At 37.9% G+C, this 24075-nt stretch overlaps 2 protein-coding genes across 3 annotated transcripts; one reads left to right on the forward strand and one right to left on the reverse strand.

The window, feature by feature from the left end:
• The first annotated feature begins 4522 nt into the window (after positions 1–4522).
• LOC128517969 (tumor susceptibility gene 101 protein-like) lies at positions 4523–13613 on the forward strand. The gene is made up of 10 exons (XM_053491069.1): positions 4523–4892; positions 5508–5595; positions 6503–6568; positions 6719–6882; positions 7913–8039; positions 8498–8555; positions 8702–8796; positions 11982–12184; positions 12644–12883; positions 12995–13613. The coding sequence occupies exons 1-10, from the start codon at positions 4851–4853 to the stop codon at positions 13082–13084; spliced, it is 1173 nt and encodes a 390-aa protein (XP_053347044.1). The 5' UTR covers positions 4523–4850; the 3' UTR covers positions 13085–13613.
• A 1212-nt stretch (positions 13614–14825) lies between these two features.
• Positions 14826–23449, reverse strand: ldha (lactate dehydrogenase A4). 2 transcript variants are annotated; one of them, XM_053483839.1, is made up of 8 exons: positions 23414–23449; positions 21308–21439; positions 20486–20603; positions 20212–20385; positions 19876–20049; positions 19111–19228; positions 15950–16073; positions 14826–15844 (listed from the first exon to the last, which is right to left on the reverse strand). In XM_053483839.1, exons 2-8 carry the CDS (start codon positions 21434–21436, stop codon positions 15680–15682), a joined length of 1002 nt encoding a protein of 333 aa, XP_053339814.1. In that variant the 5' UTR covers positions 21437–21439; positions 23414–23449; the 3' UTR covers positions 14826–15679. The 2 variants fall into 2 exon arrangements, with proteins under 2 accessions (XP_053339814.1, XP_053339823.1); XM_053483848.1 differs by having other exon boundaries at positions 23410–23431.
• Positions 23450–24075: the final 626 nt, after the last annotated feature.

The raw sequence follows: 24075 nt of genomic DNA on the forward strand, positions 1-24075 counted from the left end.
TGTTAGTTCTCTGCCCTTAAAGCCACAAATGCCACCTGTCTTCCACCTACTTGTGATGTTATTTTACTGTTGAAGAGACATGTGTGGTATGTGTGACCCAGTCTGTGAAAACCCAGCTAAATTCTTTTTTTTTTTTACTGTTTTCTACATAAAATATGTCTACATATGTTAAAGGATTTTTGTGTACAAAAAAAGTGAATCACAAAAAAAAACCAATTCATTACAAAAAAACTTGAAATGGGTTTTTACACATACTGTATGTTGAATAATGAACTTTTAGTTTATATAATGTTTCAAGTTATTCTAACTACTCATGGGTTTTCCTTCACATTGCAATTATTGCCAGTGATGTAATCTGGCTATGTTGATGTCATATCTACAATCAATTAACAGAAAGCATTGCTTCGACAAGAACAGTAGTAAATATACTTTACATCTGAGTTGTTCATAAACATGGTTGAATGGGGAAGGACATTGAAAACTGTTGCCAGTAACAGACAAATAATTCTACCTCACTATTGTCTGTGTCTATTGCAAGAGTTGAAGGGAAACATCATTAACATTTTCGCAGCCTGTGGCAAAGTTTACGGTTATACTTTAAAAGCAGGTTTACAGATAATCATCTTGACCTAATGACTTTGTTTTTACTCTGGCAAACACAATGTACTGTGAGCCCTTATATACAGAGGGGTGTGCTTTTATTAATTATGCTCAATGAATTGATTCAGGCACAGGTGGACTCCAGTCAAGCTGTAGAAGCATCTCAAGGATCAATGATAGAATGATATTTCAGTCGTAATTTATCATTTAATTATTTAATTGATCTCTATCTTAAGATATGTCTTAAATATAGCAAAATGTAGAAACTTGAAAGAGTCTGAAAAACTATGGCACTGTACTTGACAAAGTGCAAATAAAAAAAAAAAATTAAAATCCGTAGAACATTGTTTGAGATTAGATTTTCAGCATGGACATAGTGGTGCAAAAATAATAAGCAAAATGCAAAGGATATTTGGTATGTATTATATCATTATTTTTTAATACAATGCGTTTTTAATTACTTTTCACTTTTATAATATTTATTCCAAACACTTTGATTACAAATCCCTGGAAATTCTTACTGATTTATATTTTTTCCTGACAGCTCGGTAGAGTAATGAATGTTAACACAGAGAAATTTAGGGAACTGAGTAGTTGAATTCATTCACTCCTCATGTGCATCAGCACTTTATCATGGTCAGGGTTTTCCTGTTTAGTGTGTATCATGGAAGGCTTTACCCTAGATTAGACACAAGTCTATTGCAGGCCAGTAAGTAATTTAATTATATTTGATTAGCCAACACATGCATTAAATTACAAATTTTTAACACCTCCATACAATTAAGGTTTCTTTTCAGAAGCTTGAAAAGCTGCCAAAATTGACCACAGACTTTAGGCAGACACCTGCTGCACTATTTACCTTGCCTTTGAGTATTTTGAAGTGTAAATTAAGGTCCAGTGGTTTGGCTAAACCGGAAATGTTAATTAAGTTTAGTCCTTGCAAGGGCTGTAAAATTTTAGATGTGTTTTGTCTAGCAATACTAATCTGTCTGTAAACAGTACATTTGTAAACTACACATACTGTATTTTTTTTAAAAGTCTATATTATTTAGGGCCTTCGAGTGGCGCAGTGGTAAACTGCTCGCCCTATCATCCGGGGATCGCTGGTTTGGTTCCCGGATGAGGCTGTGACTTCTCGCAGCCAGAGGTCTAGAGCTCCGCTATTACCGGTTCCCAAGTGCTGGATGAGAAGGGTTGGGTGTTGGGCTAGCAACCTGCTCTGGACAAAACCAACTGCTACAGAAACAGCGAAAGTCCTCTACAATGGAGAACTCTTGTTGCCCTATGCACCAATTGGTTCTGGTGGCCTTAAGGATATTATTTAAGCTGTTAAGCAGACAGCTAAAGCATCCAAAAGCAATTTACATTACAGTTTATTACATATCTGAATAGTTAAGGGTTAAGCTGTTGGGCGTCTTGCTTAAGAGCCCAACAGTGGCAACTTGATGGTCATGGGGTTTGAATCTGGGACCTTCCGAACTGTAGGCCAATGCCTTAACCACTGAGCTACCCCTTACCCAGGCATTTGAATGTTCAAATGCATTTTTGTCTGTTGCTTTTGGGATTACAGTATGTCAACATCAAGATTAGGTTACATTTTGTGCCTCTGCATCTACAGTATTATTTTAATATTGATATATACTGTATTTTAGCCCTTCTTTTAAACCTTGGATCATCATCATCGTCATCGTAAATGACATCATCATCACCAGCATCCTATTTCATTGCAATCACTAAAGCCCCCACAATTCATTAATATTGCAACAGAGTGAAATTTCTCTGTTAGGGAAGCTGACCAAGATAGTGGCGTGCCAGAGTGTTTACCTTTACGCTCTTTGTCATCAACCTGCTAACTTTACCCACATGAACATAAAATCAGTGCTGACAAAATTCTACCAGCATTTGGATTTTGCAACCTGTGGAACAAACACCCATACTGTGTTTACATCAACACTCATTGTGCTTACAAAGCTGCACCCTGTTCACCACCCCAGCTGATTGGACTGTTATGCTAATTCCATTATACAAATCATGTGAAATGTGCCTGGTTCTAAAACAGGTAAGAACCTGGTCTGAGAGATCCATCTTACTGCTTCATGTCTGTTTTAAGCACCAGTGACAATGACAGAACAACGCACAATGAGGGCCAATTTGTCAGAGAGGCAAAGCCACCTCCAACACTACCACAGGCACTCCCCAAGCCTGTATGCTTAGTCCGCTGCTGTTTACCCTGCTGACTCATGACTGTGCCATATACATTTCTAATTTATCATCAGGTTTCCTGATGACACTACAGTTGCTGGCCTTATCCGCAATAATGATGAATCAGCTTAGATGACGGGAGTGAACCAGAGTGAAGTAGAGACAACAATCTCTGTGTTAGTAAGACAAAAGTTTCTTGTGCACATGACACTCGACTCAAAAAAGATTCTCTTGATCAGCTCTCTCACTCTTAGGTATTGTGGTTGTTTATGACCACAAGACCTTAGAGCAAATTTGTCAAAACCACTAAAACTGATCATCATCAGAGTTTCTCTACCGAACACTGACACCTTGTATAACAGCAGGCGTCACGCCACCATTTCGTACACAAAATGAGACATCTGGTAAATTGTGCATTGAAGTGCATAGACCTTTAATTTCTACAGAGCGTGTAATTGGATGCAAATTGGTCAAGTACAGGATGAATCATTAAAGAAAGGATATCATCCTTGAAAAGACAAACTTTTAATAAAATAAATGTAATGTGCAAGTGGTGTTGATAAATGATTGTGTGGTACAGTTACCATAGACAAATGAATTTCTTTTGCAAGTTGGTGACAAGTTATCCATTGATCAAGGATCAGGTGCTCCATTGTTGAATGTTCATGAAACGACTGTTCATTAATGTTTTGAACCATTCAGACATTTTACTGCAGTTAAGATACCATACTCTCATAACCATACTGTGCTTGAAGTCTTCTGTAAATCAGTTCTACCCCTTCCTTCACAATAAATTTCTTTGCAAGTCCTGATTTAAAATGAACCGCTCTTGTATCTGTTTCCTTCCTGTCAAACTGGAACATACTCATCTTTAAGTATGCCTAAAAGTTACAATTTCAAAGAAATTTTGGATTTTCACAGAGGCCAGACCATTGGTCAATCAGAAGACGGACTGTCCGAGATACAGATAGCTAGGAATCTTGAAATTCTGTTAAAAGTCTGACAGAATTATTGTTGAATTTAAGGAAAAGTGGAAAGGCGTACTTGTGCTGTTTGAAGATCTGTTGAGAACAACTCTTTAATTCTATAGCTAGCTGGCATGTTGCTGTTAAAGATGGTAAAGAAAAGTCAACAAAATAATGCATAATAAATATAATTAATTATATGCATAATTAGTGTATAATTAACTAGCAGCTCCCATGTGCAGCTCTAACTGCGAGCTACCATTATCCATGAATAGTGTGTGGTCAACTATGCTGTTTCAATGTTTTAGCAGCCCTTACGTCGCTGTAGACTCTCCGCAGTCTGATCCAGGCTTTTAGTAGCTATGAGCTTATGTAGCTATGTGCACTGCATCCAGTGCCTTGGTGTTTGGGCATCAGCTGGGAATTTTATGTGCATGGAAAGGCAAGAAACCTATTGAGTCACCAATCATGGAAAATCTGCTAATTATGATTTATATATATTTCATCCCTTGAAAAAAAAAAAAAAATCTGTAACGCTGTTTGCAACAATGACCAATGATAGAAGCGATATCTAAATAAAACTGATTTAACTGATAGTTTTCAGCTAAATCTTACAAAAAATAACAGTGTTTAAACACACAAAAATACACACATTTTAATGTACATGTGACAGGTGACTGTTACAAAAAGCTCTGAATGGGGCTTTTAAACTGTAAGTAAAAGACTTTTAGTTTGAAATGTAGAATGCGTTGGGAGTTCGGCTGTCCATTTTGGCTAATTTGGGTGTTTTATTTACATTGCTTTCGCTTTAGCTCCCGTGTCTGTGTGATTGTTATCAGAGACAATAGTATATTTATTCTGAATATATGATGTATATTAGTGATCTGGTCCAGGTTTAGAGGTTTTATTAAACTCGGTTTAACAGTTTCCTGGCCCTGGCTTGAGTTAGCCGGGACCGGGGCTGGTTAGCGGAACTAGCCGGCTAGCTAGAGAGCTGCTCACCGTTACAGTGCGATATATTGAGTTAATTTTAATATTATAATTATATATTCATAACCTGCTGTCGGATTCGGGTTGTCAGATATGGCAGTGGTAAATGAAGTAGCGCTTAAAAAGATGCTTAAGGTAAGAGGCTTCAGCTAAGTGCTGTGTACACTTTATTAGCTTTAATGATATTACTGAATAAAATATAAACTTCTTGGTATGTTTTACGTCGATTAATTATTAATTGTAATTAAACTATAATCATTAGACTTAAGTAATTAATTTAGGTATGGAGATATTCCAGCGCACAGTTTGAGGTCAGGTCAGTTGCTGTGTAATTTGTGTTTTGAGTGTTTTCGACATTAACTCTGTAACTTATTTATTTATAAAGAGTTATTACTCTGTAATAACACAGCAAAAATAAAACAAACATTTATAACACACCCACACACGCATTTATATGTTATTATAAAATGTGTCATGAATTCAGGACGCCAACAACTCATTGGAGTCATTTTAATAAAGCAAAAAAACAGGGGTGTTGAATTCTGTAATCTGATTGGCTGTGTGTGATCATGTGACTAGGTGTTTATGTGACAGTTATGGAAAGATGTAAGGATGGTGGGGTTTTGGGATTTATTTATAAAATGACAATCTGCATAGTGCACAACAGTGAACCACATCAAGCTCCTCAGATTCATCTGATTAATACTGTATGTTTTTTTTTTTTTTTTTTTACCTTTGTTTGTCATCCAGCAATACAAATACCGTGACCTGACAGTTCGTGAGATTACAAACGTTATCCTGCAATACAAAGACCTTAAACCTCTGATGGATGCCTATGGTAAGTGTTGATCTTTTTGCTAAATCAGTTTAATGTGGTTATAGTAACTGTATTCCTAAATTTGACCACAATGTTTGCCATGCCCCAAATGTACTTGGTCATTGAAGATATGTTTGGTGTTTAAACAGTAGTAGTGGTAGGGCAGTGGTTAAGCGGTTGGTCTACTGATTTAAAGGTCCCAGGATTAAAACCTCAGAAAAAAAGTTCTCACTTTTGGGCCCTTAACCCTTTAACTGTTGCTAATATGTGTAATATGATAAATGTAAGTGGCTCTGGATAAGGGCGTCTGCGAAATGCCATAAATGTAAATGTGAAAATTGTGGTTTTAGTTTTTCACCGCAAGGGGAAAATGAATAGTAAGTAAAGTGGTACCTCAGCATACACATTTATTCTGTTCTGAAGGCAAGTTCATAAGATGAAATTTTGCCTTGTGAAACATATTTTCCTATAGGAAATAATTTAAATGAAGATAATCAATTCCAGCCACCCAAAAACATTACAAATATTACCAATTCCCAACACTATAATTATATTTTTACATATAAAAACAGTCTGTGAAAAGTCTATGTTCACAAATTTAAGAGTGGAGCTGTATTATATAAGGTGTGAATTTTTCACATCATTAAACATAACTATAAATGGATTAAATGTATGAAGTAATGCTAGAATGATAAAACATTTTGCGCCATGAATAACATATATACGCATAAATAACAGTCACACCACATATTTGCTGATTTTTTTTTTTTTTCAATACATCTTGCCTTGGTTTAATCTCTACTTAGTCTCTAGCGCAAGCCTGGGGAAATAAATGTCTCAAACTTCTCATATATTTGTCTTTTAAGTAGGATTGTAGGAATATTCATCTTTTTTAACTATCTATTGTTCTTCACATTTTTTTCCATAGTATTCAATGATGGCTCATCAAGAGAGCTGATGAGTTTAACTGGGACTGTGCCTGTCAGTTACAGAGGTATACACAAAACACATCGAGCGTCCCAACTTAACATAAACACTTTTTTTTTACAAGATTTATACGACTTTATTTTACTTTACTTTAGACTCTCCTCTCTCAAACTCTCCTCTCTCATTACTCTTTTTTTCCCTCTACCCCTCTTTGTAGGAAATGTATATAATATTCCCGTGTGTCTATGGCTGTTGGACACGTACCCATACAATCCACCAATATGTTTTGTAAAACCAACAAGCGCAATGATGATCAAGACTGGGAAGCATATTGATGCTAACGGCAAGATCTACCTGCCCTACCTGCATGAATGGAAGCATGTAACTATCACAATAACTATCATTTTCACTATCGCCTCTGCACATTTACAAATACCAGATTTTTACCTGTGTGCTTTAAGCAAAAGGTACCTACATGAATAAATTTGTAAATTTTCAATAAATATTTTATACAAAATATACTACCAGTCAAATGTTTGGACACTTCTTGTATTTCCATAGTCTTTCCTGATCATTAATTCTGTAATGAATTAATCTTTTAATGCAACCCAAATATGAACGGTTGATATTAAGAAAATTGACAGTTTCTGCTACTTATGCTTTGTAAAGTCTTCTTAACGGCTCTAATCCAAGATGCTGTTAATTGGTGATTTTTGAGGCTGGTAACTCTAAATGAACTCCTCTTCTGCAGAAGAAGTCTTCTAGTCTTCTTTTGGTCTTGCCAAGTCTACTTTATTTATGGCACATTTAAAAAAACAACCGCTTACTTTCTGTAAGCTGTTAAGGTCTTAACGACCATTCCACAGGTGCATGTTAATTAATTGAATATGGTTAATTGAACATGCATGGAAAACATTGTTTAAACCCTTTACAATGAAGATCTGTAAAGTTATTTGGATTTTTACAACATTATTGTTGAAATACACAGTCCTGAAAAAGGGACGTTTCTTTTTTTGCTGAGTATATAACCACTCACTAGGACTTTCTTATAATTAAGGTTTGTAAGTTTTATATCTAATATTGCAGTGCCCCTCCAGTCCGAGAGGGCCACTGCATAGTACAGTTTGGTGATTCTTCTGCTCAAACTCAGATCTGGTTAAACTAATCTGTTAATTTGGAATTACAAATTGTGCTGGCCACTGGCCCTCCATGACTGCAGTTGAAGATCTCTGTCATATAGTGGTATCATATAGTAATTCTGTTTACTGCTTTAAGGATTTTCCCGTAAGTACTGAGATCATTTAAAGCATTCTATTTGATAAATTTGGCTCCATGGTCTAATGTTACGAATAAAAATGGTTGGGCTCAATATGTCTGTCTAATGGTATGTGTCTCTGTGTGTTGACTCCAGCCTCAGTCTGACCTGTTTGGCCTGATCCAAGTAATGATTGTTGTTTTTGGAGAGGAGCCCCCAGTATTCTCTCGTCCCACGACTCAGCCAGCTTATCAGGCGTTTCAGGCCACAGGACCCCCAAATCGTAAGATGTGTCAATTAAAAATAATAATAATAATATGCACACTGATAGCTGTGTCTGACCAGCTTTAAGAAAACTTCTTAAAAACATAAAAAAAATGGAGAAATAAGTATTGATTTAGATTCATGTAACATGTTGAAACGTGCTGTGTATAAAAGCAGGGCTGTTAATTCTCCTTCTTAATAATATAAGCAAATATATTTGAATTTTACAGTAGGTCTGCACTAGGCTATGCCTTTATTATTAATGTGTTATTGCTGTTTTTATATTTTAAGAAAATTTTATTTTTATCCTACCACTGACACATTTTTTCCCCAGAACTGTAGCTGTGTCTCTTAAACAGACCTTTGTGCAGTGTATTAGAATATGTTGTATGTAATACTTGTCTTAGACTGCAGATGTCTCTCATTACCACCAGTGATGTCCTTTTGTAACATATTCTCTCCTTCTCTGCTTTCTAGAGTCATACATGCCTGGCATGCCCGCTGTATCAGCCTATGGTCCAAACCCAAATCCATGGTAACGCACCTACAAAACCGCCATATAAAAGCCATTTGTTAAATTATCTATTTTTATTTCTATTGTTAATGGCAATTATAATGTAAAAAAAAATTGCAGTGTGTATCTGTTTGGTTTTGTAATGATTTTTTCTTCCTCTGACGTAGTGGATACCCAGGATATTCTTACCCTGGAGGGAGTGCATATCCTGCTACAGGGGGTCCTGCACACTACCCATCCCAGCCACCAGTCACCACTGTCGGTGAGTTATGGTGTCTTGTGGGATTTGGGGATTTGTGGTGCATTAAATACAGTTAATAATGACTTTTAAAACGATTAGGTATGAGCCATATACAGTCAGGTCCAAAAGTATATGGACATTGACATAATTTTCATAATTTTGCCTGTGTGGCCAAATCAACAATTTGGTAGATTCATACAAAAAAAGAAATACACTTCCAAGCTCAGCAACACCAAAATGCCCAAAAGAATGCAAAAACATCTAAAGTGGATGTTCACAGAATTCTTTCTTTGGACAGCATCTTACCAAGTCATTAAAAACCTAGAGGGGGTCAGTGTGAGGTATTGTTAAAACCTAGAATGAACATAGTAATGCCCATTGGTTTTAGACTTCACTTCTAACATTAATGTTTTTTCATATGACTTTTTCGACTGTGAAGACAGACACACATATTCCTAAATAATCAATGCAATATTTCTGTTAAATCACTTGAAATGAATCTGAAAGTCTACACTTCAGTTACATCTTGCTTTCTTTTTTTCAAATCTATTTGCTGAGGCAAAAATATCAAACTTGTGTCGCTGTCAAAATACCTGTGGACCTGACTTTATTGTCCAACAGAAAGAACTAGTGTGTGTATATGTTATAGAGTTTTCTGTATGTCCTTGAAAACAATGAATATGAATGCTAAATGACCTAGACAGCTGGTGACCTCATTTTTTTAAATACCCTGACATGAGACCACTCAGCGTCCATACTTTCCAAATGAATGGTTGCTTATGAAGGGAGTGCATTCTACGTGTAATCCCAAAACAAAAAATGCCAATCTAAATTGAGAAATGTAGTTTATGTAATCTATGAAAAAGTTATCCATGACAGTGTACTTAATTATTTAGTTCTACATGTTAGCTGGTTTGGATTACATTGTCTTCTCAGAGTGAAGAGTCACTAAACAAGATCTTTTAAACAATCATACAATCAAACGTTTCTAACCTGATGGGAGGGTTCTCTTCCCAAAATGACTCTGCCCCATTTATCATGGGGCACATGGACTTAATTTAAAACTTTATCTTGTTCTATGTCCTTCACAGTCTTGATTCATGTGAAGTTCAGTTTGAGATTTTGGAATAATGTTTTAGATGTTGTTCTTTGCCATCATCACCAGAGTACCAGCTGAATGGAATATCTGTTAGTGTTCATCCATCTAGTACAACACTTTCAAAAACTGTGACCAACATTCTATGACCAGAACACTTATTGCATTTTATGTTTCTCCATATATTTAAACAGGGGCAGATAGAGTTATGATACAATTATCTACAAAGTGTTTCTGCATTGGCTCTCTGGCAGTCTGTTTGTTTAATAACACTGTCATGAAGTGGCAAAGTTTAGTAATTTGTCAGGTGGCTGTAATTTCTTTTTTTCCCTACCCTTTCATATCCTCTCTTTTTAGTTTGCTAATTTTTCCAAGCTGTACCAGTATACAATAGGACAAGGCCATGCTTGGCACAAATTGCATTCCTAACATTGACCTTTACCTGACCCCTGACCTTTTGTTTAGGTTTATAGTACTTATTGTGACCTCGCTGGAGCGCTCAGAAAGGTCGTGTCTGTAACTGGATTCGAGAGAATGAAAGGTCAAAGTTCTGCATGGATGAAGCTTGAAAGGGCCAGCGTGTAGCCTTTTGGCCTCGTAGTATCTATATTTAGAGAACGAGGAGAAGCCTGAGAGCGGGATAAGTTTTCATGAAGAGCTTCCCAATGTGGCACTGATCTTACCAGTGACATTCACACCATGCTGACTGAAGGCATGCAACTTGTAGTTGAGTGCACTTGCAGTCTAGTGTCTGCCATTATTCTACAGTGTGTGTGAGCAGGGTTCTAATCATAACTGTTCTCTAAAAAATATAGTGATGCATAAGTCATGTACTGTACTTGTATACTATAAGTCAGGAGATTAAATGCATATTGTGTACTCAACAGCCATCAACCATAACCTCATAGTGGTTACTTCATATTCAACCTCATGAACTTTTAGTGATTTAACTGCATATGCAATCTGTAAAACATCTCAGAACATGCTGTTATTATTAAATAATTTGGGATGAAAGCTGTTATTACTCACAGGTTGTGTAATAACAGCTTTCTATTTGAATTCATCCAATTTTGCTAAGGCTTTTATCCAAAATGACTAAACACAGAATATAAATGAGTAGTTATGGGGTTAGAGGCCTTTGTGGCAACTTTGAAATTATTAGCCTAATGCCTTGACCACTGTTTTATAGAAAATTATACAACAGTTATTTGCCACTAAGTTATATAGAGCGTAACCGCACTGAAACGTTTCACTGTATGTACAGTATCACTCTGTGTAACAGGTGTTATAACAATAGTTAATTACACTAACTTTCAGTCGCCAGCATGGGTGAAAGTATGTTGGTATGCTCTGCAGTACTGAGGAAAGAGCAGCTGTCTGATTAAAAAACAACAACAACCCACATTTAAACCCAGTCATGGAAGAACATTCAGCAAAACAATACATCTAATAATGTTGTTATTTTAAACAACATTTTTTCTCTTTTGTAATCGCTTCTAAGTCATTCTAAATTGCTTGAAACGTGCATCCACTGTTTTTTTACTAGCTTCGGAATCTATATATTTGAAAGCAGAATAAGTGGAAATATAAAGTAAAGCTCGAAAAGATTCTCAGGACTGTTCACAATGTCCATGTTTTATTCTCCTCCCCTTTTTGGCTTGATAGTAATTAAAACTACTTTTACTCCCGTTAACTACACTAACTGTCGCTCCTCAGCGCAACACTAGTTCTGCCAGTCATGTAAGGATATGTTTGGTGGAGTAAAATAACAGGATAAATAAATACACAAATCATAATATCTTGATGAGTGAGTGTTTTTGTGGAACTCCTGTATAAAAGCAATATCACAATCACGTTTGTGCTGTTGTAGTAAATTTCAGCACAGGTGTCAACTTGATCTCTTCAGTTCCTACCATTGTACCAACGACTGCCATGCTAATATTCAGTACAACAGCATACCTCTTGTGTGATAGTTTAATTAACAATACTTTCTGCCCGGTAAGACTAGAGAATTTGTCAGGGCCATAGTACAATATCAAGATATCTTACACTCTAACACTTACTGTACAATGGCACTAAACCAACATTTTTTTTCTCCTTTTATCTCCAGGTCCGAGTCGAGATGCCACCATTGGAGAGGACACCATCCGTGCTTCTCTTATCTCGGCGGTGAGTGATAAATTGCGCTGGAGGATGAAGGAGGAGATGGATCGGGCTCAGGCAGAGCTGGATGCACTTAAGCGTACGGAGGAGGATCTCAAGAAGGGCCATCAGAAGCTGGAGGAGATGGTGTCTAGGCTCGATCAGGAAGTGGTGAGAGCTTAGCTGCCACTGGCCATGTTTTACATGGACCGTTATATTATATCAGTTATAATCAGAATAATATTTAATAATAAGAATATAATTTAAAATTTTCTACTAATTTGTGTAATGAGTGTGAATCGCCACACAAAAGAATTGTTCTTGAAAATCACTAAAACATTTCGCTGTGTTTTTGCAACCAGTGATGCAACTGATGTTAAAGTGAAACGTCTCATTCATTGGTCTATAGTACAGTACATTAAGTACTTATGTAACACTTATTAAGAGTAATAATAACCTACCGATTTCCATATACACCAGCAAAGAGCAGGAGGTTTAGCCATTTATTATAAAATGTAATTTCTCCCCCTGATTTAATTGGAAAAGAAACCTTGGTTCTTTATGTATGAATGTTTGTTTTCTTATGCAGTGCTTCTGTGTGCGTGCGTGCGTGCGTGTGTGTGTTTTCAGGCTGAGGTGGACAGGAATATCGAGTTGTTAAAAAAGAAGGATGAGGAACTAACTGAAGCTCTTGAGAAAATGGAAAATCAGTCAGAGAACAACGATATCGATGACGTCATTGTCCCCACAGCGCCACTTTACAAACAGATCCTGAACCTGTATGCAGAGGAAAACGCCATCGAAGACACCATCTTCTACCTTGCAGAGGCTCTGCGCAGAGGCGTCATTGATCTGGAGGTCTTTCTCAAGGTCAGCTCATGCTTCTTACTCGTGTTCATCCACTTCTTGTTTCTTTTCCTTTTTCTCCATATATATTCTGACAGAATCTTGAACTCTCCGTTGTGCTTGTGTTTGCTTCAGCACGTCCGCCTGCTCTCCAGGAAACAGTTTCAGCTACGAGCACTTATGCAAAAGGCTCGGAAGACTGCCGGACTTAGTGACCTTTACTGACCCTACTGCCATCCAAACTCCATTTCTTTCTGTCTTTTTTTCTGTTTTTTAACCATTTGTGTAACTCCAACCCAAATTTACAAAGACACTGGATAATCTGTTATACCACCGTGCTGTTTAAGTTTCAAATTTAATTGGTCAGTAGATGTTGACTTTTCTGTAACAGCCGCTATGACAGAGTAGCGCTAGCCACAAGGCAAATCACAAGTTTTTATTTATGCTGTTATAATTTCTGTGGTAAGAGCATGTTTGGGAAAACTTATATGTCAGACACCATTTTATCTAAAACTAATAATAACTGTTACTATGGTACAGTTATCTGTAAAGAGACATTATTTAATATTTATGGAAGGAGTCACGGGTGTCAGTCGTTGTCACAGTCAGTAAGTTCTCCACCAGGGGGAATTTTTAGGACGGAGGACTTCTTATTAACGTCAAGTGATGGTGAGGTACTGGTCCATTATAGCTGCTATACGTAGGTTTTAACAGGAAGTTGTTACATTAACGTTAAATGTAAACATACATAAGATATAAAGATGACTTTTTAATGACTTGTTAAATTGCTGTGGAATAAAACTTATAGAGGAATCAAGGGTTTCTTTTTCTTGACATGTGAGGTAAATCCCAACACCATGTAACTGATTATTTTCCTATAACAGTCCATGTGTTTAATTCCTTACTTAATATTCTGATTAACTTTAATAATTAGGACTGATACAATAACGATGGGAACGGAGGTTATTTTTCTCTTTATGCATTTTAAAGAAAAAATTGGAAGTTGCACATTTTTAAGTACCTTATAGCTTCCTTGTAGCCCTGTTTCTGCTCTACTCTCTTGGTACTGATGATTTAAAGATTGACATAGCTTACAATAGGTCTTGTATCAATTTCAATTTAAATAGCAAAATCTGATTGCTCAGATTGTGTTTTGCTTTTTTTCACAAAGTTGGTCACTCCAACATGTACAGTAGCCCAGTCTAGTTGCTGCTCATATCCTCCACACTCCCTTTTTTGTCTGTTTTTTTTTTTTTTCATTTTATTCTGAGTTAAAACGTTATCACCTTTTAGGAAGAACAGAAAGAACTTTGTAGCTCCTATGCTTCTGACGAAAGCTTGCTGTGTTCTGGTTTCTGGCTTGGTGATATAACTGTCACTCATGTAGCTGTTTAAATGAAAAAAACATTTCATATGGTGAAAATAATACAGTTTACTGTCTAATTTGTACAGAAGTAAAAGAGTGAGTCTGTACATCTGTGAAGCGTGTGAAAGAATTTTCGCTTTGGGATAAAAGGATGGACTTTGGTATTCCCTTAAATATGTTCCAAGTTGTTGATCACATTTCAAATCAGATAGGTTAGTTCTGTTTATTTATATGCATTTCATTTAGATTTTCTCAATATGAAGGGTTCTGTTTTATTATAGAGATCACTTATTTGTGTTATTGTTTTATTTTTGTTTTCAGATCTGTAGTCTTTATTAACAGCTTAATAAAAGAATGACAAATTTGAGCCTGATGATGTAGTGTTTTTTTTAATGTGTGCGTGAATGTTTCTTTTACTTACAATGCGCCATTCATGCGAGTTGTAAATAGGATGGTTTATATATATATATATATATACACATAATTTGGGTCTAAGGTCAGTCCAGGTGCTAAAAATGAGATTTGCAATTTCCATTCTTCAGGTATTAGAGTACACATCTCTCAGATATGGACATACAGAGAAAGAGAAGAAAAAAAACATAGATTTTATACAGTTAAACCTTTATTTGGAAGTGAAGGGAGTTATCAGTGAGATAGCTATAACATCAAATTTCCTCGTTTCGCTGGGTCTGAGTTACATGCCAATCGGATTTTTTACGCCTTTTTTTTTTACAGACATGTTTTATTTAACAGGAATAAATATACAAAAATAATCTTTGCAGATGAGATAATGTGCGCATGTCACACAGAGGCGTGAGTGTTGCGTAAACAACCCATTTCAAACATACATTTAGTTATATACTGCCCAAGGTTTAAAGGTGTCCTGCTGTTAGTTTACAGATAAAACCAAAGTCTCGCAACCCCACGTGTGTACCTGGAGTTTAATTAAAAATGTGCGTCAGTGCACTAGTTGATTTATGTGCATAAAAACGGGTGCCTTTTAATTCAAGTGCTGGCATTTCACTCAACATACTTTGGTTTCACAGAAAGTGGCTCTTGCTTATTATTTCTTCATTATTTGCACTGGAAAATAGGATGGAATGCCTGTTGAGCTCAGAATGCACACTTACACCGTACAGAAACCCAAACTGGCTGACCATCCTGCTCACAAATATCTTTTTGAAAATCGTATATATCACGAATACAGAGGACAACATGAAGCGTTAACACTAATGCACACAAACACTAACTTTGACATATACTGTACTCCTATTACTTCATACATAAATATCTATCCTTCTTGAACGTTACAATAAGGAGTGTTAAGATCTATGGGTCCGAGGTCTGTTTCGAGACATGGGATCAGGACAGGGTTAAGGACTGGGTCAGGGAAAGTGTTAGACATATTGGGGCCTCACTTTCAAACAGAGCTATGTTTAGGGGCCGACTACAGTTCATAAGGTCAGCTCCTTCTGCACACCCCACAGGGTTTCTGCACTCTTTATCAGCTGCTTCTCCTCTTCTGGTTTCAGTGTCATCTTCACCACGTCAGTTAGACCGCTGCTGCCCAGGATGCAGGGCACGCTCAGGAAAACTTCATCATTTACACCGTGCATTCCCTGGAAACATGGCAAAGGGCTCATCTTCATGCTAACTCTGTCACAGTAATGGAGCTTTCATAATGAGGAAATGTGTAACCCGAAAGAAATATTAGCAGTTCTCACCTTGACCAGGGTGGACACTGGGTGACATTTGTGTAGGTTCTTCAGGATGCTCTCACAGAGGTCAGCTACGGACATGCCGATAGCCCAAGATGTGTAGCCCTTCAGCTTGATGACCTCATATGCACTGGCAATGCAGACAAAACAAAACATGAGATTTATAATCAGTGTTAATGAACATTCTTATTTAAATGGGTCCAAAGACAGCATCAACAGCAACTTGTTATAGCCTGAGGATATGTTTTTGGTGGAGACTGTAAAAGAAAAAGTCGGCTGTCGATAGTCAGCTGTTGATTTCGGCCAGATTTTTATTTGGAGTGTGATTCATGATTGACTTCTCTTTTGCAAATACTCGGCACATGTTACAAACTGATAGGATCATAATGGATTTGAAACCATGCTGATTGTTTCCTGTATCATTATCTTCCCAAAATGGAGGGCAAATCTTAATGTAGATAAGTAAACTTCACAATCGAAGTACACAAAACAGAACCAAATTCATTGTGTTTTTTGGTTTGAACAAATGAGTTACAAATTATATGGAGTGTTTCTCTGGCAGAAACACTGCGTAAACCCAGTAGAGCGTTGTGTATATATACACAGTGAAACCTCAGAGTTTGTAAGTAACACAAATTTTTAATAAATTTTGACTTGAAAAACGAACAAGTCTTGGTTTACGAGTTTTGAGTATCATGTAACACGCATGCGCTCCTTGTTTTGACGCCGAGCGTCACGTGATCACAACCCAGCCAACGTTTTTTCTCTCTCTTTCGCTGCGAAATTGTGGGTAATCGTCTCCCCTGCTGGGTCTTAGTGCGCGTCTCTCACTGGTATAATCAACATCCGTGCCGCGTGTACTGTTTACTATAACACTGTGACCACGTGTGTGCATAAAACATACTTTATTTTGTGTTTGTAAGCGTGTGTGTACAGCGCGCATGTCATGTTCATTATAACATGTTTGCGTGCGCGTGTAAAGCAGAAGAATGTCTTATTAGAGAGGTTAAAGATCCATTTTCTCTCTCTCTGTATCAGCCTGCACTTTGTCTGTGCGCGCATCATTGGACACCATGTCCCTCCTTTCGCCTTTACACACATGCACATACCCACCCCCTCCTCCTTACGCCTTCACACACACACACACACACACACACACACACACACACACACACACACAGTTTGCGCTACACAGAAACACTGCTCTGTTGCGATTCTTTTTTAAAGGTATAGTGCAGGTTCATTGTTGTTTTTTTACTTTACAGCAGTGATTCCGTTAGCATGCGCTCCAGGTGAAATGTTCCTTGCTAATTTTTCCGATAAATGTGTGTGTGTGTGTGTGTGTGTGTGTGTGTGTGTGAAACTCAAATAAGAGAGGAGCAAGGTTTACTGTGTAGCTTCACACACATACACAGCGCCTGCGACAGAAACACTTATGTCAGGATTTATTTTTACTTTTTTTAATGGTAAAGTGCAGGTTAATTATTTATTTAATTTTTACTTTATATGTTGTATTAAATATTTTTATGTTTTTCTTTTTTTGGGCTGTGAAATGAATAATTTGAGTTTCTATGGTTGCTTTGATTTACGAGTGTTTTGAAATTCAAGCCCACTTGAGGAACGAATTATGCTCATAATCCAAGGTTGACTGTTTGAGAATCAAATTATTATTTCCGCACTGTTGTGACTCAAGAGAAGTCACATGAGAAACTCATGAGAGATTGTTGATTAGCTCTTTTGCTCTTTCTAGAGAGGCGTGACTCAGGAGTAGCTTATTTATATAGACGCTGAAACAGTGATTTAGAACGAAGAGTGAAATAAGAGGTCTTTGAAGTATGGAAAAATGCATTATTTGAGGGGTATTTTAGCTGAGCATGAACACACACTCTTTTTATGGGAGCTCTGAGACAGGTGCTAAAGTAGACCTAATAGTAAAACTATTTAAGTTATGTGCAGGAATGCTTACAAGAGAAAAAATATGGAGTCTTTCATGCCCTCCAATTACTCCATTAGACGATTCATTCTATGTCATTCATTGTAATTCACTTCACTCATTATCTATACAGCTTTATTTTGTATACAGGGATGCTGGGGGCCTGGAGCCTATCCCAGGAGATTCAATCACAGGGCAAGGCTTAGACACGCAGACTCTCATTCACACACTTCGGGCAATTTGGGAACGCTAATTAAAGTAATGTGCATCTCTTTGGACTGTGAGCAGGAAAACCAGAGTACCCAGAGAAATCCCACTAAGCATAGGGAGAACATACAAACTCCATGCACACAGACCCCAAGGTAGGACTCGAACCCAGTCCATGGAGGTGCAAGGCAACAGTGTTAACCACTAAGCCACCATGCTGCCAATTGTAATTTATTCATTAATTTTTCCTTTAGATTTTATTACATATTATATGCAACATGCTCACTAGAGACCATATTAGTGACTCTGCAAGCAAAGCCAACCAACAAAAGTTCTGACATTGCTGATTTTTAAACCGACAATGTCGTCAGAATGTGATCATTGCTTAAATGTGTGTAAAAAATATTTCAACAGTAAACATGTGACACCTTGTGACTTTGAAGCACTGCCAAAGAAAAATCCCAATCATATAATCTGACTCCTAATCGGAATTCTAATCGTATAATCTAATAGCACATGAACATGGCTGATATTATATAACCTGGCAAGGAATCTCACCAAGACTTTATTGGTATCAATTTGTAAAGTGTGACACATAATAACCCACTCTAATCAGACTATGGAAATCAGTGTCTGGTCTCAAAGTTCTAACCTGCACCTGGCAAGTGCTGGTCACACCTTTATATAATCAGCGATCATCGTGAGGAAAAAAATGTGGGACGCCTGCAATTAAGCTGTTTTGTGACTTTCTGAAAACATGAGTAAAGTGGAAAAAAAAAATCAAGAAGATCAGGGAGCTGCATGCTAATAGGGTTCAAACTTGATTTTTAAGAGTAAAAGGAAAGTCATTCAGCCATGCATGTTCTCCCGAATGTCTGGTCTTTAATTGTGCTGGTAATGGTCATTTGTTTCATGCGGGATAAAAGTAAAGAACCCTCAGCTGTACAAGTTGCAAATCTTCAAAATATGCCACATTTATGACTGTTTAGTTATTTGAAGGGCTTTTCTTTAAGGATGCACTTCTCACCTGTCAACCACCATTTTGTGGACATTTTTCCAATCGTCCTTGTCCTTGTCTGTGCCCATGTCTGGGTTGAGCTCCTTCAAGGAAACGCCAGCTACATTCACACCACTCCATACAGGCACTGCAAGACAGACAATGTAGTATACACTTAGATATATTTGAAAAATTTTTCATGGCCACCAATACTTAAATAAAAAAAGTAAGCGGATTAGCATAATAATGCAAATCTGATAAAGCAAAAAGAAAAACTTCTTTCTACCCAGAGTGTAGATTCATGCAACTTAACACTGGCAGCTGTCTTAAATGATTATAAAGGATGACACAGTCCTGAAATGTTTTAATCATTTTGAAATCATATATATATATATATATATATAGCTAATGGCATGATGGGGGCATAGTGGTTAGGACTGTCAGCTTGCACCTCCAGGTTCGGGGTTCGATTCCCACCCTGGGGTCTGTGTGCATGGAGTTTGCATGTTCCCCCCGGCCCCGCCCCTGTGCTTGGTGGTTTCCTCCGGGTACTCCGGTTTCCTCCCACAGTCCAAAAACATGTATTCATCTAATTGGTGTTTCCAAATTGCCTGTAGTGTGTAAATGCGTGTGTGTATGTGTATGCCCTGCAATGGATGGGCACCCTCTCCACGCCTTGTGGCCCAAGTCTACTGGGATAGGATCCAGGCCTCCTACGACCCTTAATGCAGCGAAAAGTGATATAGACGATGTGTAAATGTAAATATACAAAATGAGAAAGGGTTCAATCCTCACCGCTAGAGTCTCCATGCTCTCCAATCACCCAGCCATGGCAGCTGGATGGGTGCAGACTCAGCTTCTCACCCATCAGGTACCGGAACCGGGCAGAGTCCAGGTTGGTGCCGCTACCAATCACACGGTTCCTGGGAAGGCCACTCAGCTTCCACGCCACATAGGTCAGGATATCAACTACATTTGCAGTAAATATTGCATTGAGGTTAAACTTTACAATACTGTAAAGTTAAAAAAGATCACAGGCATTGGTTAGTGTATGGTAATAGCTCTGGGAGTGCAGATGGACGTTAATAGGAGCTGTGCTAAAAAAAAATTACTAAAAAAAAAAGGGCTAACCTGGGTTGGACACCACCAGGATGATACAGTTGGGGCTGTACTTTACAATGTTGGGAATGATAAATTTAAAGATGTTGACATTCCTCTGCACCAGGTTCAGCCTGCTCTCTCCCTCCTGCTGGCGAGCTCCAGCGGTCACCACCACGACCTTAGAGTTGGCAGTCACGCTGTAGTCTGGAATACACAAAACACACTATTTACTTATTTGGCCTATTTAAAACTGTAGCTCACAATTCACTATTCATTCGGTGGTTTAATACAAATCCTTTCTTACCTTTGTCAGCCACAATTTTATGAGTCTTGAGGAAGAGACTGCCATGCTGGAGGTCCATAACTTCTCCCTTCAGCTTATCCTCCATCACATCAACCAGGGCCAGCTCATCAGTAAGTTCCTGAATCAAATTATAGCACATGCTTCAGACTTTCCGAAAAGCTTATGCATACTGTGTCCTGATTGGGTATTATTCATGTCTGGTTGAAAGAACTTGTTTCATTTCAAAAGCTAGATAATGAAACACCCATTTTCTATTTACAGTAAAATACAAATGGCACACCCTGACATGAGAATCATTATATGGGTGCGATTATCAAAGCTGTCTGACTGAGCCATTATCTAAATAACAGACATTAATAAAAGGCTGTTAAAACTTGGCTGCATAGTCACTACCGAGCTTTCACGTGAACACCAGATGTACTAACCAAAGACTAGGAGAGTTTATTGCTTTCTGATTAACTGCTGGACAGTGTTAATAGTAATAGGAGTGGATGGTGGTGTTCGGCTTCATGCCAGTTTCTTTCTGCTTGCATAACTACTAACAGAGCTGGAATATCTCTGGACCATCTGTCACACTCGATTCATTCAACAGGAGTCACAGAGACCACAACCACATTTCAGTCATCTACTCAGATTTAAAACATGTATAATACAATACTACAATTTTTTTCTACCCTAAAATTAGAAGATTCTTAATAAATCCCCTCATAATTTCCCATAGATTAAGGGGGGTGTAAACTTTAAAGCTAAACAATGTTAGATTCACATTTGACATACTGCATTTATAACTCAATGAACATAGTAATGGTCTTTCTCTCTTACCTTAAGCAGGATGCTGATGGCAGCAGCCATGCCCACCATGCCAACACCAACAACAGTCACCTTGTTGTTGCAGCCCACTGGCTGCTCGGTGCTCACGTGGGCAATCAGCTTCTCCTTAGTGGATGCCATTTTCTGTAAAGGGACAGCCTATATCAGAATGCCGTACTGTCTGTCACTTAATCTGCTCATTGTTTAAAATGATATTTTAGCCATTGTTCAATATATGCTGGGGTTAGTTTAAATATCACATCTCTTCCAGAGATTGTTTAAAATAATTCTGTCTCCAGTACATTGAATACAAGCAGCTCTTTAGCGCTCACTGTGTTTTTGTTGGTATTACTGGATGTCCTATTTATACTTGCTTCTTATGAGCAGCCACTGGAGAAGGTTAAGTGGAGGGGGGGCGGGGAGGGGGTTTGACATTCCAGCAGCTCTTACAGTATTATAGGGAGACATGTAGATAACTAGGTTTTAAAGGATAGATACATATTATTTTCCTAAAAGATAAGAACCATCTGTGTTTGATTTACGGATGGGTTATTAAACCAGGTCAACTGGAAACGTGCTCAGGAGCTCTCAATGCACTTAGCTCACAAGTGAACGATTAGGACATTACACTGTTAGACAACATAAAAAAAAACAACCTAAACTTTATGACTATTGCGCAATTCCGAATTTGTGACCAACTTAAGCGGGTCATAACTGAAGCTGGATGCATGAATGAATGGAAAAAAAAACTTGCATACAAATTAAACCACAGTGTGTTGAGAACAGTCTAAACTGAAATGGGACAAAGCAGAAGAGTACGACGTCACTGCTGGCCACTGAGTCTGAGCTTGTTAGAAAGCTGGACATCGATCATTCAGTGGATCAACACGCTTGGTGAAAAAAAAAAAAGAAAGTCAGTTGCCTAGGTTATAACTCCCTGCCGTGCATCACATGGAATTATATAATATAGAAATTTACGTTTCATTTTGCACCTAAGAATGGATGTATAATTAAAGCAGCAATAAACTTTACAACACAGGCTTGTTTGTCTGATTAAATGTTATCTTCCTCCATCATAAACCCAGCCTTATACATAGTCAGGGTAGAGGAGGGGCAAGGCTTGCGTAATATTAAACAAACCATTGCGTTAATTATAATCCTATAATTTTTCCTTTATGCATCTTGTGATTTTAACCAAACTACCCTGCTTTACTTTGATCACTGATGGGGTTAAGATGCACATTTTGGATGCACATTGCAATAATGGAAGGATTATGCTTTGAAAAAAAAATGGTTTGCACGAATCATGAGTCATTGCTTAAAGGAAGCTGTGGGTAGGGAAGCTGCAGATGTCTATTGCGCAGTGCTGAACTAGGCACGTAGGCTTATGATTCACAGCGAAGACACAGCTGAGCTATAATAACACTGCTCTTGCACGGTCAACCGGTTTGAAGGACAAGGTCAACCTTATTACACTACGCACTGTGCACACGTCGACACATTAGGCTTTAAAAAGCGGATCATATGTTGCTAAGGCTTGTCATTTGTATAACACGTTCGCATAACATTCGTGCATCAATTACAAAAACAAATGCTCCGATCTAAACCCGTTCTTATCCAGTGTGGAATGACGTCACACGGGAGACCGGAGTTGTGGCTGCTGTTGCTGCGGCAATGAATAACGGATAAGGCTTGGCTACAGTGTTGCTTTAATTAGACTCCCGCTTCCTCTGAGCACTTGTCCTCCTTATCTAACATTTTAGTATCCAAAAACACGGATAGAGTGCTCCTGCTTATTTAGATAGACATCGATTTGTTTTTTTTCCCCCCAACAGAATAAGCGTTATAAGCATCAGGGGGCGTGGCTAACCTAATACATGAGTATAAAACCATTTTAAAGAGTTCACATGGTGTGTAATCGGATCTAAGCTTTTATACGCTTTAAAGAGAATTAAATTAAATCCACGCTAAATGATGCAAATGTATGTAAAATGAAATTAAACAAAATACAATGTAATAAAGCACTTGACAAATGACAATTTTATTCTCATGTCTTATTGTTTCCTATTTAAAATAAGGCAATATAATACGACGTCTCACCGGCTGACTCCTACCTACCTGTAGGCTGTTAAAGTTAAAGCTGATCTGGTGTGATGTCAGGAGCAAAGCTGATCCGCAGCGGTGTCGCGCGCAAAGGGGGCGGCGCTTTATATACTGCGGAACCAGCTCGCGCGATGCAATATTAATGAGCGGGGCGTGGCCACTTGTCTCGTGGAGAAAGTCACGTCGCCTGTAGGGAGCGTCAGAGGGGTCGCAGACGTGCGGGTGCATTCTTACTCACGCGCGCTGCGATTTCTACGTCATAGGCTCTTGCTTATGGGAAACTGATGTGATGTGGCAGTACCACAGGTTTCCCCTCTCCCCGGATACCGTGTACTTGAAGGGTTTTGTGTGTGTGTGTGTGTGTGTGTGCGTGTAACACCAGTACCGAAGCTATCTAATTTAATCATAATTCAGTAATAAATTTCCCTTTGTAGGAAAAAATGGCGTAGCTTCTACCAACCTTCATTCCGAGTGTATTGAATAAATGAACGAAAACCTGTTTGATTTCAGGTTTGATACTAAATTCCTTCAAATGTTAATATACTCACAGGCTTACATGGTACACAATGTCCTTGAAACTGCGCCATCAGAAAGGATTAAGCTGCACCACAGAAAGAGAATATTGTACATGCTCATTTTTGCATTTACTCAAAGAACTGCCTAAACCACCTGTTCTG

The sequence above is a fragment of the Clarias gariepinus genome, chromosome 2 (genome assembly GCF_024256425.1).
Source record: "Clarias gariepinus isolate MV-2021 ecotype Netherlands chromosome 2, CGAR_prim_01v2, whole genome shotgun sequence".
In the NCBI taxonomy this organism is placed as follows: domain Eukaryota; kingdom Metazoa; phylum Chordata; class Actinopteri; order Siluriformes; family Clariidae; genus Clarias; species Clarias gariepinus.